At 28.8% G+C, this 13,548-nt stretch overlaps 1 protein-coding gene and 1 long non-coding RNA gene across 14 annotated transcripts; one reads left to right on the top strand and one right to left on the bottom strand.

Moving 5' to 3' along the window:
* Positions 1-143: 143 nt before the first annotated feature.
* Atg18a (Autophagy-related 18a) lies at positions 144-8,764 on the bottom strand. 13 transcript variants are annotated; one of them, XM_076408011.1, is made up of 9 exons: positions 8,623-8,764; positions 7,155-7,328; positions 6,311-6,568; positions 5,818-6,016; positions 5,493-5,764; positions 4,859-5,008; positions 4,588-4,763; positions 3,707-3,814; positions 144-1,685 (listed from the first exon to the last, which is right to left on the bottom strand). In XM_076408011.1, exons 2-9 carry the CDS (start codon positions 7,223-7,225, stop codon positions 1,576-1,578), a joined length of 1,344 nt encoding a protein of 447 aa, XP_076264126.1. In that variant the 5' UTR covers positions 7,226-7,328; positions 8,623-8,764; the 3' UTR covers positions 144-1,575. The 13 variants fall into 13 exon arrangements, with proteins under 13 accessions (XP_076264126.1, XP_076264159.1, XP_076264133.1 ...); XM_076408044.1 differs by lacking the exon at positions 8,623-8,764 and adding an exon at positions 7,613-7,729 and having other exon boundaries at positions 6,311-6,556; XM_076408018.1 differs by lacking the exon at positions 8,623-8,764 and adding an exon at positions 7,613-7,728.
* Positions 8,765-11,466: 2,702 nt separating this feature from the next.
* LOC143194027 (uncharacterized) lies at positions 11,467-13,297 on the top strand. The gene is made up of 6 exons (XR_013005161.1): positions 11,467-11,621; positions 11,674-11,998; positions 12,065-12,178; positions 12,238-12,378; positions 12,429-13,053; positions 13,114-13,297. It is a non-coding gene; the product is annotated as an uncharacterized LOC143194027 (long non-coding RNA).
* Positions 13,298-13,548: the final 251 nt, after the last annotated feature.

The following is a 13,548-nucleotide window of genomic DNA, read 5'->3' as shown; positions in this document are numbered from 1 at the left end:
AGTGATATTAATATATCATCATTGGTTTTACATCTTATAGTTTGCCACAGACTTCTATTTTAGTATTGTTACTTTAGCACACATAGTAACATTTAAGATAGCAATTATGATACTTCGAACAAATTCAGAAATAAAACAATGCATTTGATACTGTCCATATATTTATTTTAATACAAAATATACGAGCATTTACAAAAATTATAGCTTTAAATAAAATAGACTACACAATCTTACCAAACATTATTTACAGGTACAATATGTGCAAAAAATTACAAAAATTGTTATTTATTGGGAACAGCGACTTATAAAGTTGAGAAATACTAAATAATTACTTATCACACTTTCACAAATATATAATAGGCTCATTTAATGTCGCCATGCTTATGGATCAGTTAAAATTATAGAAACCATTTTTTTTATCGAGCACATATATCAAGCAGAAGTAAACGGTTCTAAGCACTGTTAAGTCGATTAAAACAAACTTAAAGCGTTTGTATGGTAGACACTGCCTTAAAAGTTAAATAAAAGAAGTTTGGTTAAATATATCCTAGTATATACAAGATTGATAAAAAACAGACTGGAACATAACAATTTATTAAAATCCATTTTACAAAAAAGTTAATTTGTTAAATGCTTCTATAACATTGATTGGATGTTTAAATAAAGTACCATTGATATGTCTGTTTTATTAGAGTTCATTTTGTTTAGAATATAAAGTACCCAGATATATTTCCTATGGCCCACCAAAAATCTCCGACTAGTTTTAATTTAAATTAATTTTTCATAGTTCAATTACAATCTTCTTTATATACATATTCATAAAATTAACATAAAATCATCTTCCCATGCATTTTTTGCGGACAATACAACTTCACGTTTTAAAAATTTGGCTTGAATTGAAGGTAACTTGTCTAGATATTTTCACAGCCAACATGCTTTTTGAAAAATTCCTAGTCGTGAAGTTCCATTGCTTCATTTTGTATATTTTATAATTCTTTTTATATATTTTTGAAAAGTTTAATACTATATGTTGTCAATAACGCTGTATATGTAATAATTAATAAAATAACAAAACAAATAGAAATATTGATATTTTGAGTAAAATCATGAGATCCATATTAGATCCATAACATATTTATGTATATTGAATAAAATTACCAACAAATATTTAATGTATTAAATTTTGTGTTATAAAGTTAACCTGTATTTGCCAATATTTCATTTTTGTTTCAAACTATTTTGTGCATCTGCAACACCCCATGTTAGAGTACTCTTCATAAGCTTACATTGAACGTCACAAATACATTCAAGAGGATATTTTGGATACAAGGTGCTTACACAGGTTCAACATATTTACTAGAAAAAATTGATTACAATATAAAAAGTTATGTTGAAACCTACAAGAAATGTCAAAACATCCCCTTAAAAACAATGCCCTAGAATGGAAACAACAAGGTCCTCCACAATTCGCACAAAATAATGAATTAAAAATACAGTCATTAGCATCATTTTGATCCGGTCTTTTTGACGCAAGTCGTTCCTACGAAGGAAACAGAACGTTGTATCCTGACATTCTCAGTCACTATTTTGGGTGAGAGGCGGATATTCCTGATCATCGGTTAGATGAAAGCCGTCTTTAGGTGGCGCTTCAGTGGCCTGGGCCATTTCACGCAGTTTATCAGATTCTGAAGGGAAAAATATTAATAAAAAGTGTTTTTTTCATCTTTCAAAATCACATGCTGCCTTCATGGTGTATTTACAATTGTATGTTTATTATCATGCTTCTTCATGATAAATAATTTTCTGGTGATTCGATTAGTTATTAGGAGTTGATAGATATATGAAGCACATAAATATTATCGCATTGATAAAATGTTTCGTAGACAATTAAAAACACCCACATTAAAATGTGAAAAAATATAAAGATACCGTCAACAGACAATAGTAGCCATTTTGATGTCGCTTGCCGCCATTTTGTAAATGAAGCTTAGTTATTGATGGGGCGATCTAAGTTATTTCAAATTTATTCAATTAATTTACAGTGAACGTGCATTTTAAGCAAATTTGTTTGATGCTAACATGAGCTTTACTTATATCAATTAATTGTTAATTATATTCTCCTGTGGTGGTAGTCACTTGATAAATTCGACTTCTATTATATAAAAAATTATTACTATGAAAATATATTAGCATAAAATATACTGGCATCTATTACAAAATCTTCTCTTAAATATTTATATAAGCTTATTAAACTCGTGAACCATTTGTACTTGTAAAGTCCCCATTTTAACCTTAAATTAATACATACTGTACATACCATTACATTTTACTTCAAAGTTTAAGGTAGATTGAATTAATTAAAATAAATATCAATGAGGGGATAGAACCAAACAAAGCTAGTTTAAATTTTCTTGTCAATGTTTAAAATATTATATAAACCAGCTATTTATATTATGCTATAATTTAAAAAAAATTAACATTGGCAATGAAAATTTAACAGGTCTTCTGTCTCAGAATATCCAAGTCATTAGCTATTAAAAAATATACATTTCAGTATCGTTATAGTTATTTTGTAGAAAATAAATACATTAAAATATATTTAAAAAAGGACATGACACTATGAATGATTTAAAATTATAAACAGTTTGGGAGATTACCAGAAGACAAATGAGAACAAAATCAAACTAACTACATTAAAACGCCTATTTGCGAAAGACGAAAAACGGTTTAGAAACCTATAAAAAAACCTTTAATGTTGGAAATATTGTTTACAATAAATTTAAAATATATAAAATGAGGATAATGTGAAATGAAGACAATAACAACATTAATGTTAAGACTCAATATTTAGGATTGTCTCGATTGTTTGTGAAGACTTTTTGTCCCACATATGCTTGATGCCCTCTATAAACGTGTACTGCGAAGGCTCTATGAGGCTTTTGAACTGCTCTGCTGACAACTTTTTCTGGTCTTTCTTCTATTATTGTTTCAACACCTGTAGATGTAAATAGGAAAATGAAACGTAACGACTCTTTTAACTATCCTACATAATGACAACAAATCCTACTATCCAAAAGGTAAATATAATATTGCAGAGTTATTCGATTTTTTCATTATGGGGTTAGAAAATAATATCTATATAATGTATAATCACGCGATTGTTAAACTTCAACATGCAGAAATGAGGAAACTTCATAAGATATCTAAACGAAAAAAATTAGAATAACGATCTTCAAACAAGGCTACGGACTACACTAAATTAACCAAACCAAATATACTCATGTAAAGCATTAAATATCCACTTTATATAAAATAAAACAAATTTAACACAAGTTGATCTAAATCATTAAACTAAAATACCTAGAGTAGTTAAAATAATTGATTAAAATGTATCTAGAAATGATATCTTAAAAGCAATATCTGGATATCCTGTACATACTTGACAGGATAAAAAAAGAGTAAGTCTCATTTTATCCTGTCATAAAAATTTAGTAATAGAATTTTGAAAGTTAATTTAAAAAAATCTAGAAAATTAATGGGCTGGAGTGTGCAACTGTTTTTTTTATTATTTAAATATACAATTATAATTAAGGAACATTTCATGGTTAAGCAAGTGATGGGTATATTTAAATATTAAATTACAGAGTATGCACAAAATGATTTAACCAAATTTTAACATTTTCGATATGGGAAAATTAATACTGACCAGTACCTGACATTTGGCCCGAGGAGTTTCCTTTCACGATGCCAGCGTAGCTACCTAGAAGGCCTTGCATAACAAAGAAAATCATTGTTGGATAAGGGTTACAGCAAACTACGGAAGAGGGCATATCTACAGAGGTGCAGCATCGGCTTGTGGATAAAAGGAATCGAGGTAAACGGGATAAATTTAGCAATGAGGTTCTAAAAAACAGTTTTGAGTTTTATAAATTAAAAACGATTTTTCATAGATTCTTATTTATAACCTGTAAGTTATTAATTTTTGCAATAGTGATAAAAATTACCAGTATTGATGACATGCACAAAATGGACACAAAGTTATCAAAGCATGGTATTATGATATCATCAGGCAAGGTTAGGGGGCTGTTATGAAGCTTATTAAAAATTCAATTCTTAGCCATATTATGACATGCGATGATATATGAACTTTTTCAGGGAATATATTGAAGACATATCTAAAGGAAACATAACAAATGAGTTAGATAAAAAATTGTTCATTTGTTTAGTTATAACATTTTGTATTTAGAATTCTAAATGCTTTACTAATGTTTTAAATTAAACAGCTTAATATATATTATTACTGTTAATTATATTTAATAATTTATGTAAAACTTAGTTTGATAATGTATGATAATTTTGTAAAGGATAATATTCTATATGAACAGGAGTGGAATTAAGGATCAATCCAGATGCTATACAAAATGTTGGCATTAAAATTGTATAAGAGTATCAATTAAACTGAATGCTCTCACATTTTTATATGCCTTTTAATTTAGCAAGTTAAAAGAAAAACCTAAAACACTAAGACACTACACATTCAAAATAATTCAAAGGAAAACAAATACAACAATATATTATTTCTGTTACCTGTTCCAGTAGCATCCTGGGTTGTAGCTTTACCTTCATCTACTTGATCGACAACTGCATCATCCAGCTGAAATTTTTTATACAACTCCATATCACCACCTTCTTTACTATTAAAATTATAAATGTATAGGAACCCATCTTCTGTAGCTACTAATAGACGAAGGCCATCTTGAATACTAAGACAGAATTAAAAATGTTATAATTAAATGTATATATATATATATATATATATATATATATATATATATTGAGATATTGATAAAATACTTACTAAGATATTGACACAACATTCTTCACGCTTCCATATGGTAAATATGCTGTAGCAAATGCTCTTCCTTGTGTGAACACATCAGTAACTTGTGTTGGTAAATAAGTGGAGAAATAACCCATCCAAGTACTGTCATCCACACTTTTTCTTGGGCTGAAATTAGTAAATAACAAAAAAACTCACGACCAATTTTTCTGTACACGAAGTATATTGAATAAACCATTTTTATTTTTAAAATATATAGTTCCATCAGTATGGCGCGAATTTGAGGTTATTTTTATCTCTTCACACAATTTCACATTCTTATTTAAAATTGTGGCGGGAGAAAAGCCCAAAGAAAGAAAAAATATGACAAAATTATCCAACAAATAACTAATTAGTACTACTGAACCTATTGAAAATGCCTTTTAAACAAATACTCTCATTAATAGTTAAAACTCTAGACTTGTTTATAATGGGTATTTAGGTGAGATAAAGAAAGTAAAGAAATTAAATGGTAATTATTGATTATCAAAATTTTAGAATGAGGTTTAACACACTGATAAAACTAAAATCTTTTGTATACAATGGTTTTATCTAATTCTTTTCAACCGATAAATAAATATAATACCCTATCATAAATAAATATAATACTTACCTATCTTTTGGTTCCTCAAGTTTAAACACATGTATAGTTTCTGTATTACTGCTGCTACTCAAAAATTGACCACACATGCTAAATGCTAAACAACATATAGATACGCATCTTTTTACACCTCGTCGAAATTCAAAGAGCTTGGAACCATCTGTTATGGAAAATACTCTAATTACAGTGCCTTTTTCCGAAGCAGTTGCTATTCTGGCACCATTTGGACTGAATGCTAATGCAGCTAAAGGACTATCATGAGCGTGAATCATAATTTTAGCATTCTGAAAATTACCTGTGTAAATATAAAGAATATTACTAGATATAGAAAACTTACCAGATTCATAGCATCGAAAATTTGAACTTCACCAACTGATGATGATCCTGGATAAGCTAAGTAGCAATTTTCACTGTTGGAACTTAAAGCACAAAGTCCTGAAGGATTTGGAGGAGTATCTCTAATTGTGTGTAAAACTTTCATATCGCGGATGTTATGAATATAAAGACTTTCTTCTAAACATACGACCAGTCTAACCCTATTGAAAAAAAAAAATACAGTGCATAGAAAAGCATTAAAAATTGTATTGATTTCTCTAATATTTTTAAACATCATCATTAGCAATATTATAAAATAAAATCATAACGAGGAATGGAGTGCTTAACATTCTTTTATATTTTTCCATATAAGTATATCATTTAAAGATTAATAAACTCTTAAACAGTTATTGATATGAGTTCCCCAGAATGTTATTAGCCTTTACAGTCAATAACAAACTAGATTTCATTACAGAATAACTAGTCATATTTAATTTTAGAAATAGTTATAATACCTGTTGAGTTTCACCCCGAGAATTGTATTGGAGTAGGAATAATTGCATATTTCTGTTCCTTTTTTAAAATGACAGACTTTTAGTTTTCTGGGGGCAACCAATGATACCACAGCCACCAAACTGCTGCTAAATAGCCTTTCAACAACACAGCAATCTTCTGTGGCATTGCTGTAGATTTTTTCTAAGCTATCTACAGAAACCAGTGAAAAGAGTTTGTAGCTTGATTTACATCCAACGGCCAAAGATCTAAAAGGAGGACTTGAAAAAATTTCATAATTTGATTAATATAAGCGTAAAAGCAAACAAAATCATATAGGGATAATACTAACTAAAATACCATTATAATTACTTGTCCCTAAAAATGTAAAGTAATATAATACACATACATACTAATATAACATCTAAAAACTAAAAATCTACTACTAAAATGTTTTTCTTTTTTGATATGTATCTTTAAATCGAAATATTCTTGCGGAAAAACACTTGTAAACAATTGAATGCAATATTATACAGATGTGTTCTTGATTTTGTGTATTCGCACAAATTCAATTTAATAATATTGAAATATATAAGGCGTAAAACTGTATTACAACATATTGTCATTAACCTCGTAATATGTAAATTTTTTGACATTGAATATATAATCCTTTCTCTTTGAATTCAATTTTCACACATCATTCTACATATAAAATTCACACTATTACTATTATATATATATATATATATATATATATATATATATATTATTACAATACCAATAACAAAGACAATACCTAACATAAAACACCACCATTGTCGCAATTTTATGCAATGCCATAAATACGGCATTAAAACATTTACTTACGTGCTGTCTTGATTGAAATTTATGTAATAATTTTTTGTTCCATTGGTATCTGCTGAACTTGTGCCACTCATGAGTCCAAAATATAATAACACTTATTAAAGTAAACACTTATTACCACTTGGAAAACAGACCAACGAAATGATGTTGCTTCCTTGAAACAGCTCCTGCTTGATGCTAGAATTCAATTAACAATGAATAGCTCAACATAAACACTGACACTCAAAATCCCACTTCCATATTGTAATGATTGTGGAACAGCTGATGTATAATACGCTTGCGCGATCAAGATGAAGCGTTTTAGAACGTAGGTCTTTGATGACTAATTGCAGTTATCTTTCTGTACTTCTGTTTTTTCTTTGTTTGTTTTTGTCTTTTTAATAATTGCAAGGCACAATTACTTTAAACAATTCGTATTTTTATCTAATTATATTAACGTTAAATCATATAACATAGCATACCTTTGTAATCAATGATCAGACGTGAGATTAAATATATCTATAGCCTCTAGGTTGCATTTCTTAGTTTATCTTTTTTAGATAAATTACTAACAATCAATTTTTGTTTGACATTTTGTTGACAGATTAATAGAAACATAGTTGTAACTATTGATTACATAATTATAAAATCTCTATTTCAGGTTGCGGCTAAAAGATGCCAGCACTTTCCACAAGAATTATATTTTAAATAATTTCATAACATTAGGACCAATCTAATAATACAACAATTTCGAAAATTTTATTTACAATAAATAACAATTCACTGTATTTATTATTTCTAATTGAATAAAACTACAACTTTGATAAATTATATGTATGTTTTTTAATGTGAAGTTTTATGCAAAATTATTTTTATTCCTTTTTTGTTGGAAGAAAGTTTTTCTTGTTGTTAAGAAGCGAAATGTCAAGTGTTTGTTACTAATTGGCATACCCTGTTTATGTATTTAACTAGTACAAATAATTACTTCTTAGCATTTGATTTTTATTTAATTCATTATGTTAGTTATTTAGATATTTAAATAAATATTAATACTTCTTTTGACATACATGATAACATATTAAAATATTATGTTTGTGATATATTTTTTCTTTTACTAGACCATTAGTTCCAATTTAATCGTATTTTAAATGATATTAAATATACGTTAGGTAAATATTATTTATAATTATCTTAATATTGCCATTATCTAAATCCCAACATGAGAAAAATGTATAGGCACTTTATAACATTCCATTGCATCCAATTTTACTATTTACTACATATTTTTTAACTCAATACTTTACACATTATTTACATGGTACAATTATTTATATGATTTACGCTTTATTACAAATTGTTTAAAATATATACTGGTTCAAATATTTAAATTATAAAAATAACATAAGGTCTATAAAGTAATATGGCATTTTTCCTTCTTAGAATTTTGTTCAGTTGTTGCGGTACCTACACTGTAGGTATAAATTAAACTTACCGGAAAGAGTATTAAAACTTTCACATTCTCGGAAGGATACTGTTGACATTTAGATGGTGTTGCCAAAATATATTTGAAAATTTTAAGAATTCGGTCTACTAAGAAGAACGAACCTAAAGGACACGCACTCCTAATAAATACGTTTATATTTTCATATTGCTATCTATTATTATTTGTATGACTAAATAAAAAATGTTAGAAAAAAGAATGTATATAGTTAATGTAGATGGTGCTGAAACTCAAATATTTAAATTTTATTTCCAATGATTTGAATTATTTGCCTATAGTTTTCAAGGCGATTTTATATAAGTACAGTTGAAAAAGTTACTATAAGTTTTTGTCTGTACAATTTCTCTTTCAAGGTGTCCAAGCTTATGCACTGTTATGCATAGCGAATTAAAACATTTGTCTGGCTGTCCCAATAAATAACATTACCAAAAGATATAATATAAGTTAATCGTAAATAAATCAGAAAATTGTGACATTTTGTAGAGAAAATATAAATCAGCGATACATAGTGGTGAAAATGTAAAGTATTAATATAAACAACTGTTAAATTCGATGGTTTCGATTCCGTTTACATCAAATAACAGTTTTTCATTTTATATTATTGAGTTTTCAGTCTACATACACACTAATTATGGAACGTCCAAAATTGTATTTAACCTTAAACACTTTTAGAAACTCATGATGATGCTGCTCTGCCATATTCCAGTTATCGATTTTGGTTTCGATGATTAAAAGAGATTTTAATGTAAATAACAAAGAATGACCTAGAGGATTAGAAAAGATCGAAGACAGTGAATTCCAAGACTTTTGGATGAAAACTCACCTCAAACATATAGTTATATATCTAGCTAGCTAATATAGCTAATGTTCTATTAGAAAGAAATAACGAAACTGACACTGCTGTTAACTTGCAGTACTTAAAATCTGTCGAATTTCAGGAGTATGGTTATCTATTTATTCTCTATAAAGATTTGCAGTTCACTTCTATGTTGGATTAAGGCGTTGAGAAATCATTCGATTAGATAGTAACATTCAGATTTTCGTTGAATCTTGTTAATCGGACTTTCAATGTGCAGTTGGAACAGGTTAGAATCGGAATTGTGGTAGGATGATTGGTGCTGTAGTCGCAGGTTCGAATCCTGCTGGGGCATGGTCGTAAATTCATGTTTGTGATTGTTTAACATTTGTGATTGTCCTTAGGCAAGAGTGCAAAATCCGACAAGGAAAATCTTTCCAGTCACGCCAGTAACCAGGCTGGGTAAAACCGGTTGTCTTCTGGGATGGTTTCTAAGTTGGTTACTCGCCAGTCGATTGGCTTAATGCCGACGGCCGGGGTTCGGAGCCCAGGTTAAACTGTAGGCCTAGTCCAGATAAATCTTGGTTGATAAAAAGGATATTTAAAAAAAAATATTTATATGTAAAAAAAACACTGAAAAGTGCTATTAACTTTTATTTTACTGAAGTCTAAATGGTCTTCCTCAATATGTAGTTAGTTTTTAGTCACTGTCGAGACAAATTGTGAGTTAGTCGGCAACGACTAGTATGTGATTAATATCTTTGTAAATTAAACAAAATGAATTGAAAATGAACAGCGTAATCCCTTAAATACAATAAATTTTCGCGTACTATTACTTCTCTTATTTGCTTATTAAGCTATATTTCTTAATTACGATAACTAATCGATTTTTACAAGACCAGGTAAACAAATTAACTTTTTCTGGCATTGGGATTTTTCGGATAAACGATTCCAGTAGCATTAAATCCCGCAAATGATCTCGATTATTTAAGAACTGCTTTTGTTTTCCTCTTTCGTTTGTTTCCTTTTTCAGTGGGCCATTTTATTATTAGTATCATTAAATTGACGTTATATTATTACTTTTTCTGGTGTTAACAGACGTTATAGGGGGTTATAGGGGGAACCTTTATCTTAAAAGCAATAAAATCATATTTTATTTGTTTCTAATTTAATCGATATCCGCTCGAAGCCCGTTTTTAGTGTCTTCGATTGAAAGGATATTTCTTTTGTAAATAAGACTAATTATTTTAATGGGACAAGAGAGGAATAGTTAATGTTATAAAATATACCGTATAGAACACCTGTAAATTCTTTAGGCAATTTTACATTTTCTTAAAATAAAGTCTGGCCATCTTTTATCGATTTATTGGAGAATCGAACTGAAGTGTGTTTTATGTGTGTTTCATTTAAAAGCACATGGCTAATTTAAAGGCACATGGCTAACAGATTAGTTATTCACTTTAATGAAATTTTCTGAAAATGGGATTATGATTCAATGGTGAAAATTTCCAAGGCACGGTGATGAGAGTAGAAACAACTAAAGGTGTGATATAATTAATATACGATAACTGTAGAAAATCTTATTGTAGAGTGTGAAATTTTTATGTGCACATATATGTATAGTCTATTCAAAGTTTATTTGTATATGCGTCATCAATATGTTTAATTTACTGCCTGCCGCAATTTGTATATTCGTTTTAGAATCAAACAATATTTTTCTTCTCATTTTATTCTAGTTAAAAAGACACACAATGCTGTCTGATCAGTTCGAATGCGTAAACAAATGAGCCAGTCAAAGTCAAGAGGTTGTCATATTATGCAAAATTATTCAAAATATTAGTTATAGTTACTACAGATTATAAACCGGCAAACGTTATTTTAGTGTTTTGATTATTTTGATAAATTTTAAATCGCTCCATAATATATCATATCATTTTGTGTGAAAATGACGAAAACAATAGATATCAGGGTCACAAATTGATTGCGGCTTTAATAAGCTATTTCGAAAAGGAACGAGATAATGAATATTATACATTGCTACAATTTTATTGAAATTTTTTTTGCATGTTGCTGCACAATAACAATTCGTTAGATTCAACCAAGAAAACATGTTTACATACGAAGTAGGTGACGAATCTTGACCATCGTGATATTGTATCTATTCGAGATCAAATATATGAAATGTATAAGAACAGTGAGTATACAAACTATTTTATCGATATAAACATAATTTAATAAAATTTCAGAGAAAATTGTTAATCTGGAAAGTATACATAAAAGGGTTAGGGGCATGAAGCTTTTTGAGCGATGTAAGACATCCCTTCATACACCCTTACAATGCATAGGATTTAAATAATGTAAAGATAACCCTGAAAGAGCTCTAATAGAATTTCCAGACATTGCCTTCAAAAAATTCAATTTTTAAAGGCGTGCAATAAAATCAAGTAGGATAAATAATTTGAATTTGTGTATCTTGATAAAACTTGGATATTCCAAAATGCTTCATTAGGGCACTCTTGGCAAGACAGTAACAAAAAGAAAGTGTAAAGACAACAAAAATTTATGGAAAAGGTAAAATTTAGGATAGCATTCGATTAGGTTTTGTTGATCATCATATTTATTAATAATTAATTGCAGATATAATGTTATTCATGAAGGGAATAAGAATGGTTTTATTCCCGGCGCACAATTAGTGTTTTCCTCCAAATGCAAGGGCGTCTACCATGGAGAAATGAACCATAACATGTTATTGTAATTGTTTGAAAACCAATTGTTTAAAAACCTGGAGAAACCATGAGTTTTTATTTTAGACAGTGCACCATATCATAGCACACTGGTGGAAAAATTCCAATAGCATCAACAAACGCTGTAATGAAGGAATGGATTTCAAAACATGAATTGAGTTTTGAAGAGACTATGCTAAAAACTGAACTATTTCAAATTGTTACTAGGTAAGTATAAATGGAATGTTTCATTGCGTTTTTTGCAATACTTTTTTTAGATATAAGCCCCCCAAAAAAGATATACAGTAGATCAGATAGCTGCAATCGAGTTGATATCAAGGGTAACAAAGACATATTATAATAGACATGCTGGTCGAGAAGGAAGGAAGCGCTATTGACCATAACATCTTTGATTTGGAGGAATTCGATAAAACTTACAAAGGAAGTAATTGATAAATGTTGGATCGTGAACATATTTTAGACAGATTATAAATTAAGCCTAGTGACTGACTTGGACAGTGACTCGGAAAGTGAGAGTGACTAAAGGAAACTTTTAGGATATGTGATAATGTTGTGCAATGCTGGAATTTCTTGATACAGAGTGATAATATTATTAGAATATAACTGTAGAAAATGGTATTATAGGGCGTGAAAGATTTGTTTGCACAGATATGATTGCAACTGTTCAGAATTAAACATGAGAATTAGGTTAGAATGTAAGAGGAGAGAATGAATACTAACGATTTTGTAGAAGTGGTAAATGCATTAGACAGAATTCAGTGATTAATTTTACCAAGAATGGTGCACACAAGTAGTAGCAGAAGAAATAAAAAATACAGCGGTATCAAGACGACTTGACAAGTAAATACACCATCGACGGAAACAAGAACTAAACATAAAAAGGTAAATATGCTTTCGAATGAAAGTAAAATACTATTACTTTAATATATAATTGTTAATTAGGTGGATTAGGCCTCCAGGGGGATAGCACTACTAAAAAATATGTGCCTAGAACTCAACCTCATGGTAAATAACTCAAATATAAATATAATAAAACAACTATAACCTACACACTATTATACCTGTGTTCTTAATTGTAGTTTTAAGTCCTTTGATAATATATGCAATAGATGAACTATAATTTTAAAATAAATTATATTTGATATTATATTTTTGTTATATTATTTAAATTAGAATTTTGTTATATGTCAAAGCCAAACTGAACTAAAACTCAGATGATGTGGCAACATTGCGACGTTTTAAGGTCACACATTTCGATGACGTTTATAAAAATAAACTTTGAATATACTATATGTAATAGTTCAGAATATATATGAGCATTTGAATTAAATATGTGAGGAAAGAAATAATACTAACTGTTTCGCAGATATGCCAAAT

The sequence above is a fragment of the Rhynchophorus ferrugineus genome, unplaced genomic scaffold, assembly GCF_030347505.1.
Source record: "Rhynchophorus ferrugineus isolate W39M unplaced genomic scaffold, kcgeb_rfMv2 rfM1, whole genome shotgun sequence".
In the NCBI taxonomy this organism is placed as follows: Eukaryota; Metazoa; Arthropoda; class Insecta; order Coleoptera; family Curculionidae; genus Rhynchophorus; species Rhynchophorus ferrugineus.
This window is presented reverse-complemented; position numbering and strand designations above follow the sequence as displayed.